The 19,394-nt window shown below is 47.0% G+C and overlaps 1 protein-coding gene across 1 annotated transcript in view; it reads right to left on the bottom strand.

Annotated features, from left to right (window-relative positions):
• The window catches only part of URI1 (URI1 prefoldin like chaperone), a 369,284-nt gene that overhangs the window by 91,516 nt on the left and 258,374 nt on the right, over window positions 1-19,394 (bottom strand). Inside the window, exons 5-6 of the mRNA XM_078670635.1 lie at window positions 10,400-10,491; window positions 10,106-10,166 (exon numbers count right to left, since the gene is read on the bottom strand). Of these exons, the coding sequence (XP_078526761.1) occupies window positions 10,106-10,166; window positions 10,400-10,491 (153 nt within the window). The remainder of the gene's footprint in view (window positions 1-10,105; window positions 10,167-10,399; window positions 10,492-19,394) is intronic.

Here is a 19,394-nt window from a genome sequence, read left to right as displayed (position 1 = left end):
CACATTGGAATAATATATCCTATAGTTTAGACGTAGGACTGAGGTCGACTAGGTCTCTATCGAATGTATTAAACTTAATAGTGAGTGTGCCAGCTAACTCAGAGGTCACTAGAAACTTTCTCGATTACACAAGAAGGGATTAGTTTCTGACAACCGCATAAACACGCCACTTTGTTTCCCAAGAATAAGAATTGCATCTGTAGAGTCGCTGAAACAATAGATAAATATGGCATACAGAAAATCGTGCATGCTTCGTTTCAGAGGTGCAGAGAACTCGAGAGGCGGGCGTTTTCAATAAAAGGTTTTATTGAACAGTCTTCTTTCTCATGCGAGTAAAGTGAACTGCTACAATCGTAATGCAGGCTGCAAAGTATAATGCGTACAGCAAGAATAGTATTATAAAATACTGTAAAAGCATTGTATGGTTTCCAAGTCATATAAAAAGATATACATAAATACACAGGCTAAAATTCTCAACTAGTGCTTCTAAAATACGCCTACCCCAATGTACTTAACCTAAGTCTAGTACGCAGGAGTGAGTAAGTATTGTGTAGCATAGATTCTTGGAAAAGAAAAGCAAACCTATCGAAGATTTCTCTTAGGTTCTAATCAGCACCATACCTTTAGTTTAGAATGAAGGAGGTCTGGTATCTCTGTCTCGGGACTCGATTTCCCAACACCCGCAAGGGGAGCTTGGAAAGACTGGAGCTAGATTCTCAGCGAGAGAAAGGACGGCTCCCGATCAGTGCGTCAGCTGGAGGGTCGGCTTCCTTCGTCACTTGCTGTAGCGAGCTGCGTCGGGCAAATAGATAGTAGAGCTGCTCCGAACCACCGTGTCTTGCTAGAGCAAGTGAAGCCATATTTATACCTTGAAGGTGCCTAGTTTGACGTAAAGTCGGGCAAAATAACGTCAGAAAAGAACCCCAAGGGAATAGTAGTTCTTTGTAAAGTCCATGAGTTCTTGGACAAATCAATTTTCAACCAAGGGGAGGTCCCTGACTGCTTAAGCCAATTTTCCAAGAAATCGTTGTGACGTTTTGGTACGGGTGGAAGTAGCCATGCCTGTATTTGTATTGCATGGGCTATGTCTAAATAAGGGTATGGTTTCTATGCCTATATTAGGGCAATGTGAATTGTACCTATATAAGGGCATGAATGAGGAAATTTCGGGAAATTTCGCTCTGATCCTAAAATGCCATACAACACACCCATTCCGGCTAATTTTTAAATGGCATGGCAAACTGCACCAACTTCGCGCCATCCAGGACACTTGCCGGGTATTGGGCATTGAAAGCCCACAACAACTAGAGGAGGGGGCATCCAGTCAGGGAAAGGTCCCCAAAGAGAGATGGCAAAAAGTCACTGGACGACGAAGAACGGATCAAACACTGAGACCGGATCCTACTTCTATGGCACAAGAACGGCAGTCGGTGCTGGAGACGCTGTGACAAGAGACTTCCCCACATGAAGACTAGCAGACCAAATGAAGGACAGATAAGTGGCAGGTACAGGGCTGGGAGGGTGGCGGAATCACCTATCGGGAGCGGGAGGCTGAGGGTACTGTCCACACAACGCCTTCTATTTTCCTTCACACCTAGGGTTCGCAGATCCAACTGGCAGACCTTGGACATTATGGGACTCGAAAAGGTCAATGGTTGGGGTTAGGGAGGCAAGGGATGGACACTCGTATGCAGATTCTAGACTTAGAGAGGCAGGAAGCCTTGGAAGCAGAGCAAGGGGGAACGCCGAGAGGAAGAGGGGTCAAATGGAAATAGGTGCGGGACAACACAAAGGCACATTACACGGTGCTCAATGACAGGGTCCGCAATGAAAATTCTCACTCTCAATGCGAGAGGCCTTAACAATCCCATTAAACAAAGATCTATTCTCTCCTACCTGGAGAATTCGGGGGCATATATGCCTTCTCCAGGAAACGCATCTCCTTGCCAAAGATTGCCATAGACTAAGATCCCGAACATTCCTGCACCAGTTTTTTTCATCTGGCCCAGACAAATAGGCAGGCGTAGCAATCCTAGTAGCTAAGTGTTTCAAAGGGACAGTGGGGGGGGGGGGGGGGGGGGGGGGGGGAAGGCGGTTGAGATCAAAGGGTGCCTCTTGGCTTATGTATTCCAGATTGGGGGACACAAAATACAGATATGTTCCAACTATGTACCCAACACAGGCCAGGAGCGATTCCTGAAATCAACTATCATGGAGGTCATGAACAGTCAAGAACGCAAGACGATCATGGGTGGGGGGGGGGGGGGCTTACATTTAGTCATGGAGGAGTCAAAAGACAGGTCAGGTAGTTGGCACAGACGGGGGATGTATCGCTGGAGGGCAGACAATGGCTCCAATCATTAGGCCTCGTGGATCTGTGGAGGACTGCGCACCCTCATACGTCACAATTTTCATACTACTCACACAAGACAAATGCCCGCCCAGACCACATGCTGGGTATGGAAGAAATTATCACCATGATGGATGAGATAGACATAGTCCCAGCGGCGTTGCCTGATCATGAAGCAATAGAGGTCACGCTATACCTGCCGCCACAGAGGGGTAAATATGGGGGCTGGCTGCTACTAGAGACGATGCTTCACAAGGAAGCAGTGAAAACACAGCTTACGGAGTACACATAGGGGTACCTGGTGACACATGATAACCCAAACACAAACATAACCACTTTATGGAGAGCTTTGAAGGTGGTGGTGATGGGGGCACTGATTTCGATCTCTGCGGCAGAAGCTAGAGACCGCAAGGAGAAGAGAGCGGAAATATCAGCACAGGTCCTTGAGTTAGAACAAGTGGGGCACCTAGGGTCTGGAGACAGCTGAGGGCGGCAAGGGCACAACTGGCATGGCTGGACCCTAAGTACGCGGCCCTGAGACTCAAACACTCCTACTACAGTCGAGAGGACAAAACAGGATATATGCTCGCAAGTAAATTAAGAGGCAGACACCAACAGATGCGGGTGCAGACAATAGAGGATGACAGGGGGGGAGGACCATACGGAGGACTAGGACATAGCGGAGGTGTGTAGGGACTTCTACACAGACCTTTACGCCAGGGAGAACACGTCAGTTACACTAGAGATCCTACTTATGGGGAATACACACGTCCGCCCTAGTACAGGAGCAGGCAGACCAGCTCGACGCACTGATCTGGATTGAGGAGGTGATGGGGTGATTTCTCGCCTCAAACCTCTTAAATCCCCAGGGCCGGACAGTTATTCAGGGGGCTTTTATAATACCTTTTGTCATGTGCGGTCGCTGATCCTGACGCACCTGTGCAACTCTTTTGAGGGCCCAGGCTCGGTGCCCGCGGAGATGTTTTTGGTGGCTTTCGTAGTTCTCCCCAAGCCAGGGAAAGATAGGAAGAAATGCAGCTCCTATCGTCCAGAGTCTCTATTCAACGTAGACCTCAAATTGTTTACAAGTATTTTGGTGACAAGACTAGGTCCGATGATGCCTGGGCTAAAAGAGCCCGATCAAGCAGGCTTCATCCAAAATCGGCAAGGAGGAGACAATACAAAACGCATCCTCCACCTCATAGAAAAGGCCCATCACACAAATATGAAGAAAACAAGTTACTTACCTGTAACTTTGGTTCTCCAGTATTGCTAACTTTTATAGATTCCCTTTGCTTGTATAATTCCCCGTCGTCGAGATGGGAGTCCCCGGTATACATAAAACGGTATACATAAAATTGCCATAGAAATAAGTACAAAAAAAGAATTAGGCCTAGGCCCCTTCTGTTTTGTAGCATATCCACCTCTTTTTGTAAAAGAGACCAAATAAAATGAACAGCCAATAAGAATAGCCTCACCCCACAGAACCTTCCTGAGAGAGCCTCAGAGCCACAGATTTTCGTAGACGTTGTGTAACAGTACAACAGAAGATGCTGAAGGCTGAGCTTTCCCAGGGGAGGAGGGTGGGCGCATGGGAATCTATAAAAGTTACCACTACTGGAGAACCATAGTTACAGGTAAGTAACTGGTTTTCTTACTCCAGTATTGGAACTTTCATAGATTCCCATTGCTTGTATCAGAATAGCTAGCAGTAAGAAACGCACATTTTGTGAAGCAATAGTTTCTTACAAAACATTGCAAGATGCATCATGTCAGTACAGATATTAATCCCACACAGGCAATAGAACAGTAATCAATCATCAGAGAATAAACATCAAAAGTATTTAGACATGCAAAATGTGGGAAGAGCATAAGTAAACAAAAGGAAGGAGGGTTGGAAGGGAAAGCTCACCACCAGAGGTTCCTCAGGACTGACTGTCCCACTGCAGTGTCACTACACGTTGAGGAATCCAAGCAGTAATGCCATGTGAAGGCATGGGCACTGCTCCAGGTCACTGCTCTGCAAATGTCCTTGATAGGAACTCCGTCGAAGAGAGCCGCTGAAGAAGAAATAGCTCTCGTAGAATGCACCCGGACCCGCCCTTCAAGGGGCTTGCCAGCTGCTTGGTGACAATATTGGATTGCGCTGGCAATCCAACGAACAATCCCTTGCTTTGAAAGAGGAAAACCTTTGCGAGGAGCACTGAAGGCCACAAAGAGCTGTGTTGACCTCCTGAAGTCTTTGGTACACTGTGGATAGAACTTCAGACATCATTGAATGTCCAGAGAGTGGAGTGCCCTCTCCACTGGAGTAGTAAGCCGAGGAAAGAAGGATTGGAGAATAACTGGTTCATTCAAGTGAAAGTCTGAAGGTACCTTTGGAATAAATTTAGGATTAGTTCTCAGTATCAAAGTCTCATTCTTAAATTGCAGGAAAGGTTCCTGAATAGTGAGAGTGAGCAGGTCACCCACTCTTCTGGCAGATGTTAAGGAGAGCCACCTTCCATGAGAGGAATTAAAGGTCCGCCCTATGAATTGGTTCAAAAGGATGCCTCATGAGCTGATTAAGAACCAAGTTAAGCTGCCACAGAGGCGGTGGAGGCTTAACTGGAGGGAAAACCCTAAAAAGTCCTTTAAGAAATTGTTCACAATCCTTGCCAACCAGAGGGAAGGTCCAGAGGAAGTCCTTCTGAATCTAGAAATGGCTGCAAGGTGTACTTTGATGGAAGAATGTGCTAAACCTGATTTTGTCAATGCCAGAATGTATAGCAAAATTTGATGAGGTGCAGAAGAGTAGGGATGAATGTTTTGTTGTGAGCACCAAAGGCAGAAGCGCTTCCACTTGAAGCGATATGTTTTATTTGTACTTGGGGCTTGAGCCTGAGCAAGTACCTCTACATTCTGACAATATATTTAGATCTAGAAATTTTCGGTGCTCAGGAGCCACACTGATAACTGAAGAGACCTTGGATCCGGGTGTACCACTTGGCCGTGGGACATCATCTGCATGGCAGGAATCGGCTGCAGATGAACTGGACGGTCCAGTAGGAGTAGGAGAAGCTACTTAAACCAAAACTGGCAGGGCCACCAGAATCATTTTGCAGGGTTCCGCCTTGAGCTTCGGGAGAAGTCTGGTAATCAGTGAGATTGGAGGTAAAGTGTAAACAAAAGCGCCTGACCAGGCCACTGAAAGGGCATTCCCCTACGATCCCGGATGATGATGCCTGCTTGCTTAGAGTCTGCATTTTTTGTTCACCGGAGTGGCAAAGAGATCTATGGGCGGAGTGTCCAGAGTCAGAAAATCTCCTCCAGAGTGGTGTGGTCTAACTCCCACCCGTGGCTTACAGATTTCAGGCGACTGAGCATGTCCGCTGTCTTGTTGAGGACACCTGGAAGATGCTCCGCTGAGAGCGATATCTCCTGTTGGATTGCCCATTCCCAAATCGCCTGAGCCTCTTTCGATAATTGACAGGACCTTGTACCTCCCTGCTCATTTAAATAGTGCATTGCCGTCATGTTGTCCGTTCGGACCAGGACGGATGACTGTCGAATCCACGGAAGGAAGGCCTCCAAGGCGAGACGAATCACCCGGAGCTCCAATAGATTGATGTAGAGTAGACGATGCTGGGGCAGCCAGAGGCCGCTTACTTGAAGGTGTTGTAAGACCGCTCCCTAGCCTCCAGTGAGGCGTCTGTTGTAATTATTAGTGGAGCTGGGGTGACCCTGAAGGTGTGACCCTGGGAGATGTTGTCCTTGTTCTTCCACCATGCTGCCGCCTCTCTCATAGGCTGAGTGACTAGGATCTTGTCCTCGAAAGATCTGTCTGCCGGTGCCACTGTAAATCCAGTTGCTCCTGGAGGGGGCGGATTAGTAACCTGCAATGGGGAATTGAAGGAATGCAGGACGAGATTGACCCAAGAAGGGACTTGTAGAGGCGAACTGAAAGTGACCCTCTTTGTTGCAGCTGGTGAGCTGAGGTTATCAGCTTTGTCTGTCTTTCCTTTGAAGGGAGCGCTTTACAACAAGATGAGTCCAGAATGGCCCCCAAGAACCGGGCTGATCTGGACGGGCACAGGACTGACTTTTCTGTGTTGAGCTTAAGCTCCAATTGACTGAAGAGCTGTGTGCAGGTCCTGACAGCTTTCTCTGCTGCGTGATGAGATGGAGCTTTTACCAACCAGCCGTCCAGGTAAGGGAAGACCGGGAGCTTCCACTTCATGAGAAACGCAGCCACAGGGGCTAGTACCTTTGTGAAAATCCACGGAGCGGATATGAGTCCGAAAAGCAGAACCTTGAATTGAAAGTGGCTCTTGGCTACTGTAAAGCGCAAGAACTTCCTGTGGGCAGGGTGCAGGGGGACATGAAAGTATGCGTCCTCGAGGTCGAGAGTGGCCATGTAATCTCCCGGATTGAGGAGCCGCAAAATATCCTGTAAGGAGACCATCCGAAAGGAGAGCTTGATGAGAAGGGTGTTTAGCTCCCTCAGATCTGAAATAGGGAGCCATTTTTCTATGGTCTTTTGAACTAGAACGAACCGGGAGTAGAATCCTAGTCCCCGTTGAGATCGAGGGACCGGTTCTAGCGCTCCTTTGAGGAGTAGTTGGTGCGCTTCTAGGCGTAGAAGATGAAGATGTCTGCATTTGGTGGCGCGAGGGGGCTTGGATGGTGGTTGATGTTGAAATTCCAGAGTATGGCCCGATTGAACTATATTCAGAACCCATTGATCTGATGTTATTAGTTGCCAGCTTCGGAAGTATTGCAATATCCAGCCCCCCACTGGTGTTACAGGGGACAAAGGAACAGTAGGAAGAGCCAACAAGCCGCTTCTGGCGCTTAGAGGAATCCCTCCCCTGGCGCCCCCGTCATCCTCTAGAGGTTGAAAGAGAGAAAGAAGACCACTGGCCTTGCCGTTGAGTATATTGCGGCCAGTATGATTGGGAGGGCTGCGAGTAGGAGGAATAACCCTGTTGTTGATAACCGCCTCTGTAGGAGGGGAGGCCTCTAACCCTAGCTCCACAGAAAGGAACCTTGACGTATTGTAAAGTCCAGAGGGATTTTGCAGTTTCCGTATGCTTTTTAATATATTGAAGCGCATCATCAATATGCTTCCCAAAGAGCGCCTCACCATCAAAGGGAAGGTCCAAAATCCTATTTTGGACTTCAAGCCGAAACAAAGTAGCATGAAGCCAGCCTTGGCGTAGAAGGACTGCAACCTCCGCTAGGGAACGGAAAGCTGTTGTGGCAATATCCATTGCGCAGTCTATTATTTCAGAAGATGTGCTCTCTCCCTCTTGGAGGATCTTCTTAGCTTCCACCTTAGAATATTCCTGCAACTGGTCCAGATAAGGGGATAGATTGCACCACATCTGGCGATCATACCGTCCAAGCATTGCTAAGGTGTTGGCTGCTCTAAAAGAAGGCTAGAAATAGAAGAGAACCGCTTTCCGGCATTATGCAAACGCCTGCCCTCTTTATCCGGAGGTGTAGTGAGAGGGGGCGCCGGATTTGTCGATTTTCTTTGGGCCTCTTCAGAAATTACTGAATCTGGTTTAGGTTGGTTATTAAACAAGCTGGGCTATCCTTGGAGGCCTTATATTTCTTCTCTAGACGAAGAAGAATAGGTATTACTGTGGCAGGCGTCTTCATCACCTTGAGCCCTTCATCCCAGACGTGACCCACTATTGGGATGGATCGGACTGACTTCCTGTAGAGTTCCTGAAAATCATACAAGAAACATTCCGACTGCACTGTTGGTATGGGAAGGTCGAATCTTTTAGACGCTCTTTCCATTAGATTATGAAAACCCCCAATATCTGCAGGGGGGAAATCCACCGGCTCCGGAACAGGAGAGCTGGAATCCGGAATGATGTAATTATCCCACTCCCTGTAGGGATCCGGAACAGTTGTTGTCCCCCTGGTCATCGTCGGATGTATCATCCTGGACAGTAACTACTGACTGCAGTGCTGGTAACTCCGGCAATGAAGTTTGTGGAGGAAACTGAGGTGTAACCGGATGAGCAAGTGGCAATGAAGTTTGTGGAGGAAATAGAGGTGTAACCGGATGAGCAAGTGGAGGAGCTGGCACTTGCATAGTATCCTGGACAGGAGATTGTGTAGGAAATCTCCGCCTGTAATCCGACAGCATGAATTGCAAGTCTGTGATGAGGGAGGATGGCATACAGACCATCTCCTGCTGATAATCTTCCCGAGACCTTAAAGGGGGCTCATATTGTTGCTGATCCATATAGTACTCTTCCGAGTCCGAGTCCTGGTATTTGACATTCAGCTGTGACAGGCTAACAGCAGCACCGTAAGGTCCATCGTCGTCATCAGAAACCTCTTCTAGAAGGAGAGCAGGAGGCAGAGGTCTCACCTTCCTGGGAGAAGTCATCTCTACTGTAATGCGGTGTCTCCAAAATTGAAATTGCCACATTTTGTATCGTCGACGAGGTAGTCACGAGGCCGTCGACGATGTTGTTGGAGTCTTCGACGGAGCAAGGCACACCGTAGACTGGATCGTCAATGAGGTAGTCGTCATAATCATGCTTGAAGCCGACGTCGTGGTAGCCGTCGACAGCGTCACCGCAGTCATCCTAGTCGACGGGGACGTCATTAGTGTGGAAGTCGACAGCAGAGTCAACTGTGCATCCGAGCCTGGCGTAGTCATCGAAGCCGTCGAAAAGTACCTATGTAATTTAGAGTGTCCATGCAAGATGCGCTATATCGGGAGCACAATCTTTGAAGTGAAGAAGAGAATTCTGGAACATGTTCGAGCCACGACACACAAATATCGTTCAAATGCTATTGCAAAGCACATGGAAAAATATCATGATGGCAAATGGGAATCATTGAAATACTGGGCCCTGGAACAAATCCCACAATCAGAGAGGGGAGGTGATCGAAAAAATATCTTGCGACAAGAAGAATCAAGACATTGTAACGTTCAGAACCCTTGACCCTAGAGGTCTCAATCAAAATGAAGAACTTTATGTACACCTCTAAAAAAATATGCAAAAGGAGAACTGTAATTGAAAACCAACAAAACACTCACTAGAGAGTTGGAAAACAAAGTTTGTATGGGGTAATTACAATAAAGGATGAAAATAAAGAAACAAAAAAAGTTATGAGCAGAACAGAAATGCATCATCAAAAATGAACTGATATCTTCGGGAAACAGAAGAAATGCTCACCAGAGAGCAGAAATCAAAGACCGCGCTTCAACCATCTCGGTCTTGATCAAGACCGAGATGGTTGAAATGCGTAGTAGGAGAGAGATGGAGGATTAAATAAATGGATAATATCCCAAGGAGAGTGCTGCGATATCTTTATTCTTGTTGACAAATATATGTATATACATAATATTTAATTTGTTGGAACACGTTAGATTCAACCTCAAAAGAAGTTATCATATACAAACAAAACCATGGTGGTTAAGATGGGCTGTTTCAAAGTGATCAGCAATCTACTTCAAAGTGAAACTTAACCCTGATCGCTAGAAACCTCTACAAATCGTTCATTTCTCCACTTGATGCGATCATGAAGACGAAACATTTACTACCTGTAACAAATAATTTATTTATTTTCTGGCTGTACCAATCATAAAGCTGTAGTCTTAGTAGCTACAAACTGTACTGTAAAGAAATGTTCAGACAAATAGGGGAATTCAATCATACTCAAAATAGACCAAGTAAAACATGCACATAGTAAATGCACTCAATTACATCAGTACACATTGAAAGTCATAATTTAAAATACCTTTAGTTTCAATAGTTTGAGTCCCTGTTACCTCTCTGATGTCAACATAGTCGCCAGCTTCCTACAGAGTGGGCAAAAAAAAGACTGCTTAAGAAGCACTTCTTACTGGGTCACTAATAATACATCACAATTACCTTATTCAACTATGAATTGAATTCATTATTTGAATGATCGCCAACATTATAAAGTTTCTATAGTGACAAAGTTCAATCATTTTAGTATATGCTAAACACATTTATAGTTACTGGAATAATCACATAGTTTTATCTTCTATGAAGAAAAGGGGAAGCTTACATCGCTCATCTTCTGCAAGTCTTCTGTGAATTCAACTCGAGATTCAAAGTTCTTTATAACTACTTGTAAATCATCCAGGGTTTTCCTGACATCTGAAATAGCAAATGAAAAGTTACGATGAAAACCAGGACAAGTTCACCTGCTTCAACTCTGACAGTGGCTATGTTAGCTGATAATGTCTCACAATAAAAGTGACACCAAAATCACTGCAGAACACTGCTTTTCACGTACACTTTTCAGTTAAAAAACTAAGTCTTGTGTTTACAGCGTAGAAGAGACTACTTACAGCAATCAAAACACATATTTATCAATGTAGGAAATTAAACTGGCTTCCAGATGTCAACCAATACCTTCTGGCAAACAACGTTGTTTGTATTATCATACATACAGCCATATTTCACTGCAGTTTAGATAGATAATTTAAGTTCTGATAAATGAATCTTGCATGCAACGCATAGGAGAATTTCTTCATCCAATTTGTTATCTATAAATATACTTTCAATAAACTGAAGTTAGTCTTTTTCATAAATATGCGTCCTGATTTCCCTCATTAAAAACAACAAGGAATTATGGTCCGCTTACAGCACTGGGGGCAAATGTAGAGCAGAGAAAAACAAGCACCTTAGGTGTAGGTATAGACTGGACAAAAGAGTCCCATAGAGCTGACCAGAGAAATACAACCGGTCATCCTGCAGCTGATTGGACCACATTTGAAATGCCATGTGAATTACTCCGGTCATTCAAACATTGACTGCCTAGGCCAACGGTGATAGAAACGGAGATGAGAGATGTAAGATCTCCAAAACACCACATGAAGGCAGAGGTATGTATAACTATACTTTATTACCCCGGAGCGCCGGGAACCACGTCTTCTCTCTACGCGTTCGGCGCCGATAAACCAAGATGGCCGCCTTCCGCTTCCTGTCCCGGTCTTCCTGTTCCGGGTGACGGAACACTAGACCGTCACCACATATCTCCCCCCTTTATGCAACAACAAAAACTATAACTCTAGTACTTTACTTGCGGTTCATATCAAAGTCCTTGAACTTCTCCGGTATCTTTACCACTCTCCCAGCTCTCGTCTTCATCACTCCATCTCCTCCTTCAGTTCTCTGTTCCACCATGTCACTTCCCCTTCCTTCCGGTTCTCTCTCTCACGTCCTTTTCCACTCCCTTCTTGCACCAGCCTCTAGCTCTTTCTTTCTCTCCATTTTCCTCGTCCCATTCGACTCTACCTTCATCCACTTGCTGCATACCTTCTTCTACTTTCATCCTGTCCCTTACGCAACTTCCCACTTCTCCATCGTCTACATTCTCTGCTCCGTCCTCTGTCTCTTCACCCCACTTCAGAATCTTGCTGCATTTCGCCATTCTGTCCTGCGACCACACTTTCCCGTCGCTAAGCAGGGCCGACCTGGCATATGGCTCTAGTACTTGTAGGGGAGGTGAGAACTTGCTCTCTCCCTTCCTTTTTAGTATGGCCAGCTTCACCCTTACCCAGTCGCCTTTTTCCAGTGACACTCCTTGTACGCTATGTCTCTTGTTGAAGTGTTCGGTGTACGCCTCCTGCGCCTTCTCCAGGTTCTTTCTGACCACTGCAGGCGACCATTTACTTTGCACCACCAATTTCCTCCACACCATGTTGTCCTTTGTAAATGCATCTCTACCTCTCAACACCTTGAAAGGACTGTATCCCGTGCTGCCAGGGGTGATTCGGTAGGCCCATATCATCTTGGGTAACTCCTTCTCCCAGTCCAGTCCATCGTTAATGGCCGCTTGAATGGTGCCCATAATCACTCGGTTGAAGCGTTCCACTGGTCCATTTCCCGCCGGGTGATATATGGGGGTATGTTTTACCTCTATACCATTCCTAGAAATAAACGCCTCCCACTTCGCTGACGTGAACTGCGGTCCATTGTCACACGTGATGATTTTTGGAATACCTTCCCTGACAAAGACGGTGCGTAAAAAGTTCCCTACTGCATCCGTGTCAACTGTCTCCTTCACTTCCACTTCGGGCCATTTGGAGTACTTGTCAATGAGGACAAGGGCATACTTCTGTATTCCTTCTTTGTTGAGAATGGGTCCCATTATGTTGACTGACACCATTTCCCACGGTCCATCAGGTACAGGGAACTTTCCCAAAGGTGGTCTCATCATACTCTGGGATTTGTCCGCCTTAGTGCATGACTCACATTGTCTCACATGTCTTTCTATCTGGGTATCGATTGCCGGCCACCAGTATGCTTGCCGGGCCAGAGCCTTGGTTTTCGTGATACCCTGATGCCCCTCGTGCAACAGGACCATTAAGTGATTTATTATGCCTCTCGGTGGAATCACTTTGTCGCCTCTCAGGAGGAATATTGGATTTTCAGCCAGTGACTGTTCATCTCTTACCTCCCAATACCTTCTTAGTTCTTCCTTGAGGTGTCTGTTCAGGCCATCCATGGGTGACGTATCCCTTAATCGATTCCATTTCTTCATCTGCTTCGTAAGCTTCTTCCCATTCTTGTGCACTGATCACCGTCTCCATATCCTGGATGGTTGCTACTACATATCCTTCCCACCTCGGGCTATCCTGCTTGACCCCTTCCTCCATGGCTGCCGCCCGACTCAGAAAGTCAGCCACTTAGTTCTGTGGCCCCGGTATGTGCTCTACGTCATACACAAAATCCAATAAGCGTAGTGTCATTTTTGCAATCCTTGGTGTCGCATGGCCACAGGACGTCAGCACCTTGACCAGAGGCTTGTGGTCTGTCCTTACCAAGAACTTGGCACCCCACAGATACTGCCTGAACCTCTCCATCGCCCACACAACTGCCAGCATCTCTTTCTCTATGACGCTGAACTTTTCTTCGTTGGGCGCCAAGGACCTCGAAGCAAAGCTGACTGTCGACGTCTCTCCCTTCTCAGACCGTTGCATTAACACTGCTCCCAGGCCACGATTACTCACATCAGTTGTCAGAATGGACTCTGCTTCCGGGTCAAATCCTGTCAGAGGTATGGTCTCGCTCATCTCTCGTTTTAAAGTATCGAATTCGTCTTGTTCCTCTTGGTTCCACTGGAAACTATTTTTTTCCTTCAAAAGCTGTCGTAAGTAGTGCGTCTTGGTTGCAAAGTGAGGAATGAATTTGCTATAATATTCGGCCATCCCCAGGAATGACCTGATGTCCTCCTTCTTGCCCGGGGTAGGCGCATCCAGAATGGCTTTCATGTTGGCACTTTTAGGCTCGATACCCTTCTCGCTCACCTCGTGGCCCAGGTATGTGACGGACTGCACTCCAAATCTGCATTTAGACCACTCAGCCGTCAATCCGTTTTCTTGTAACATGCGTAGTACTGTGTGCAGCTTCTCATTGTGTTTTTGTTTGGACTCGCCCATGACCAGGATGTCGTCCTGGAAGAACTGAACACCTTCTACCTTCCGGAAGAGCCTGTGCATCAGCTTCTGAAATACCGCGGCCGCTGAGGCCAGGCCAAATGGCAGCCGTACAAACTCGTAGCAGCCGAACGGTGTGATAAATGACGTGAGGTGACTGCATGATGGATGTAGCTTCACCTGGTGGTAGGCTGATGACAGGTCCACCGTGGAGAACCACTTGATGCCTTTGGTTTTTGCCAGAATTTCATTGATGCGGGGCAGGGGAAACTTGTCGACCAGGATATTTTTGTTGAGTTCTCTGAGGTCGACGCACAGCCGCACCTTCCCATTCGGCTTCTGTGCTACCACTAAGGGCGAAAGCCACTCCGCGGTCTCGATGGCCCTTATCACTCCTTCTCTTTCCAGTCTATCAAGTTCCGCTTGCACTGCTTCCCTGCATCTGAAGGGGATGTTCCTTACTTTGTGAACGACTGGTTTGGCCCCCTCCTTCAATCTAATGAGGTGTTTATACCTGGATAGTTCGCCTATTTGTCCATTAAACACTTTAGGATATGTCTTGTGCCAGGCGTCACCATTGTCCTTTTCCTCTATGTCCATAAGCATGATTTTCTCTATGCCTCCTGGGTTTAGCTGTATTCCTAACGCTCCTTGGTCCTTCCAGCTGAGTACTGACGGGCCCTTTTTGGCAACGTATAATTTGCAGTTTGCTTGAAGGCCTCGGAACTCACACAGCAAAGGGCAGTACCCTAACATTGGAATCCTTTGCCCTGGGTATGTAACTGGTCGTAAGTCCATTGGGCGCAACTCCTCTTCCACTTTGGACGCAAACTGTTCCTCCCATATTCGTCGCTGTATTATGGTAATGGGCGCTCCACTGTCCGCGATCATCTCTATTGGCACACCTCCTATGTGCATGTTCAACTTGGGCTTTTCTGACTCCACTCCTTCCATTTCCAGTATCTGGACGTCAATGTAGAGGAACTCTTCCAGGTCCTCTTCCTCCGCTCGGCTTCCGACTTCTTCTTGTTGTTCTTGGTCCACGTATTTGACCACGGCCCCTTTGGGTTTTCGGCGGCATACCTTTTCATAGTGTCCGAACACACTGCAGTAGGAGCATCTCGCCCTGAATGCCGGGCACGCCTTGTCGTTTCCCAGATGCGACACGCTTCCACACCTGTAACAGCTCGGGCGTCCGCCTCTTCCTGTTCTCTGGTCAGGGTGGCTGGTTTGGGTAGTCCGTTTTGTCTCCTGGTCCCTTTGGTGGTCTTTCTGCTTCACTCTTTCTCCTCTCACCGGTGCTGTGATCTTGCAGACTGTCTGTGTCCCTCCTGCCTCCTTTCTGGCAGCTTGCGCGCATCACTTGGATAGTTCCGCCTTCTTCACTAAGGCCCAGACCTCCTTCAGGGGGGCATCCCCGTTGACCCACAGTTTCTCCTTGACATGGGTGCTGGTCGTGTGCATGATGATCTGGTCTCGAATTAGTTCATCATGTAGCGTGCCAAACTTACATGTCAGGGCTAGCTTCTGCAGTGCCACCACATACTCGTCCACCGACTCCCCACTCTTCTGCTTCCTCTGGAAGAAATTGTATCTGTTGATCGCTACGCACACTACAGGCCTGTAGTGCGCGTCGAGATCTGCGATGGCATGGCTGAACACGTCTGTGTCTTGAGCGTCTCTTGTGCCCTTGACGATGGTATCATACACTCTAATCCCCTCCGGGCCTAAATTGTGCAGTAGTATCTTCTTTCTTCTCTGGCTCGAGAATGCTGCTTCACCCTCTTCCTCCAGGGCTTCCAGGTAGTTGAGGAAATACCGTTTCCAGTCTTCCCACTGCATCTCTGGCTCTCCGCACTTCGACAGAAACGGCACCATTTGGGTGAGAGAGGTAGATTGCACCGCCATCTTATTGATTTCTCTGGGGCCCGCCTGATTAGCAATGGCCCGGCCAGGTGGGCTGCCCGGCGTCTGTCGTACCTCCGTATCCTCGTCACTGTGCTCGCTGCCTGACGCTCCACCCTTTGACGCTCCCTCCGTGGATCGGAGCGTTTGATGATTGCTCCTTTGTGCCGTGTCCGCTGTGCTTGCCCCTTCTCCACGTCCGTGCAGCGCCGCCAGCGTGCTGTTCAGGGCCCCCCCGCTCACTGGACGGATCGTGGCGTCGTGGGCCGAGGACCTGTGCTCACTTGCGCCACCCTGCCACTGCCCTGCACCAGCTCCACCACTGCTGCACTCACTGCGGTGGAGATTGTCCGGTCGGCGTCTCTCCTGTTGCCGCGTGGCACCTTCAGGAGCCAGGGGTGTTCAGCTGCCGCAGTCTGGACCACCTCGTGTCCACTGCCACGCTCCGGGGGGCCGTTTGGCCTGCTGCTCTGATCTGCTTGTCTGGGCTCGTTTTTGTTTGTCGTTGTTTTTGCTAATTTCCGTCTATTCTTTTTTTTGTAGGTGTTTGAGTGGGGGGGCGGGCTCTAAAACCCGTGTCTCGTCGCCATTGTAAGATCTCCAAAACACCACATGAAGGCAGAGGTATGTATAACTATACTTTATTACCCCGGAGCGCCAGGAACCACGTCTTCTCTCTACGCGGTCGGCGCCGATAAACCAAGATGGCCGCCTTCCGCTTCCTGTCCCGGTCTTCCTGTTCTGGGTGACGGAACACCAGACCGTCACCACAAGAGACACTCAAGGAGATGAAATTTAAAGTTGCAAGCCTGCGCTGGGGAAGAGCAAGATGACTTGGTGGTACATTATGGAAATTTTAGGAATGCTAAGGTGCTAAGGAAATAAGAGCCAGGCAATGCAGCAATTCTCAAAGAAAATTTTAACTAATGGAGAAGATGGATGAACCATGGGTGGAATAGGCACATCAGAAAGTCAGCAAAATTCCCCCCATGTGGGCACTGAAGGAGCTGTTGTATCTGGGGAGAAACTATTGCTTGTTCATCAAGTTGACTACTTCGTTAATATAAAGCATCCACTGGAAAAGCGCTGCATGCCCCAAAACAACTGACAGTGGAAAGGGAAGCCACTGAAAAAAATGTTGAAGCAACCTGGTTGATCCTATTGAAAATCAAGAAGTATAACAGAATAACGAGGAAGAAGAACAGAGCCATCTAGAAGGAATCAAAGAGCACTGGGAACACGGAGAAAGGAGGGTGAGCAAGCTTTAAAGAGGCGGACACATACTGGCTCAGGGCAAAGTGGAAAGAGGTCTTAGGGATACATTTGCCACAGTCTGTAGAAGACCTATTGAAAATACGACTTGCATCACTGCTTCTTTCTGATTAAAAAAACCTCTCTGGTTGTTCCCTATTTCAGACAACGCTCACATACCCCTTCCTCAACCTAACTCGCTCATGAGAAATGGCATTTGGGTAAACCTGGAATGATTAAGAATAGTGCATATCTTTCAAATAAACCTTGTGAGGGAAACCTTTATTACAACTGTGCATTGAGTCTATCGAGGAGACTCCAGAGAAGTATCCAATCAGAGGGCTCTAGGCCACCCACAGCCAGCTGTATTCCACACTGCACCCCAAACTCTTTCATGGGCCTCCTTAACCATCCCTACTCTCCAGAATAAAACCCATTTTTCCCATCAGTAATTCTCTCCTCTCTACACTGAACAAGAAACCACCCCTTGGAGGTTTATTTATTTAGAGTTTCATATTGCGCAAACATGACCCACGAGGGTATCAGAGCGCTGTACACATAAACAAGATGCAAGAGGTAAGCAAACCAGACCATGATAAGCAATATTAACAGTCAAAATTAAAAGTGCATGTAGTTGTGGTAGGAGGATGGGGTGAGGAACTACCTCAGGACCCAAAATAAAGAAACAAAGATACATTCACTAAGGTGCCACGCAACATACGCAAAAGTATAACTCATAAGAATAGTCAAGTTTGATGCGACAAGGACCTGTGAACTAGAGTAGGTATTGAATTATCAATAACAGTTTTACTTGTGCTTTGAAAGATGCCAATAATGGATTACCTCGGATTTCAGAAAGAAGGGAATTCCAAATTATTGGGGTAGCACCAGAGAAGGCCTGGTCGACAGGTTTTCTTTTTACATTTCTGTGGTTTCACACTTGAAGATGCATTGCTTCTTGAGGATCTAGATCTGCCAGATAGCTCCAGTTTTTGTGCAATGTACCTTGGAGTATTAAGAGTGTAGAACCGTGTGTGTCAAGGAGCCAGTGTAGAGATTTCAAATCCGTTGTGATGTGGTTGTAGCGTTTGGTCCGGTAATGAGCCTTGCAGCTGAATTAAGTGAAGCCTTGAGGGGGCCATCTTTGAATTTGTAAGGCCCGAAAGAGATGCATTTCCATAGTCCAACTTGGAGGTAACTAGGGCTTGAACCACTGAAGAAGTCCTTGAAGGGGAGGAAGGGTTTATTTTCCTGTGGATGTTCATTTGGAAGTTAGCTACTCTGGTATCTGCGCTCATGTGTTCCTGCATGTTCAAGTTCTTGTCAAGTGTTATTCCTAGAGATTTTGAGGAGTCCATGACCTGTGGAATGCAATTGAGGGCAGTTAGATGTTTTAACTATTCCGCAATGTCTTGTGAGTGTTTGGAGGGGCGGGGTGAAATTAAGAGGAATTTTGTTTTGAGTGTGTTTAGTTTGAGGTGGTTGCAGTCAGCCAATTCTGAGTTTTTTGTAAAGTTGCATTAAGAGAACTTATATCTGCAGGAGAGAAGATTTTAAGGTAAGATTGGGCATTGTCCGCGTACATGTGATACTTTGTTAGATGCTTTTAGAATGTCTTTTAACAGTTCCATTAACTGGTTAAAGAGAGCAGGTGATAGCGAGGAACCCTGTGGAACACCTAGTGTGACAGGCGGGGATTAGATAGGGAGTGGTTAATCTTTATTCTCTGGGATCGATTGTTGAGGAATAACGCATAACAGTCTAGGAAAGGACCAGAAAGTCTCATCCTGCAGAAGTTTGGTGGCACCATGGTGTTCCATCAGGGGCAGGTAGTGAACTTAGAAATAAGTGGGGTGAAAGTACCAGCCTTGAGCAAAGTGAACAAAACCCACAAAACCTTTAAGTGGACTTGAAGGTGCTCCTCCTGAGATTTCTTTATTTTTTAAACAAATCATGTCCAGTCTATTGTGAGGAGCATGCACTTTATCGTGTCAAGACAACAGATGACTCGCTTTACTTACTGTTCTGGTGAACTCCACAGATATTCCCTATAGACGTCAGTCAGGCAATACACACCTATTCCACTTTAAGCAAGCATGTTGAAAGCCCATCTCAGAAGTCAACATAGAGCTGGGACTGATCCTGCTTCACTTCCTTCTCTTGCCTGGCTTCCGATTGGATGGCTAAGCTGGAAGGTGTTACAGCCGGAGCACGTTCCTATTTTCATACATGCTGATGTGATTTGAGCATGCGCAGCATGTCTATATCTCGGAAATGTGTGTAGGGAGCATAAAGGTTAAGTACCCCCTTAGATGTGCAAAATTAAAGAACCCGGACAATGCCTACTTCCATTTTCGGATGACATGAGCATTTTGCAGTCTCAGCACAGACAATGGAAATAAAAATGCTCGAAGTGACAGACCTGTCACTTCGTTTTGATTTCTGCAGCTGCAATAGCAC

Source organism: Lissotriton helveticus, chromosome 12 (assembly GCF_964261635.1).
Source record: "Lissotriton helveticus chromosome 12, aLisHel1.1, whole genome shotgun sequence".
NCBI classification, from domain to species: domain Eukaryota; kingdom Metazoa; phylum Chordata; class Amphibia; order Caudata; family Salamandridae; genus Lissotriton; species Lissotriton helveticus.
This window is presented reverse-complemented; position numbering and strand designations above follow the sequence as displayed.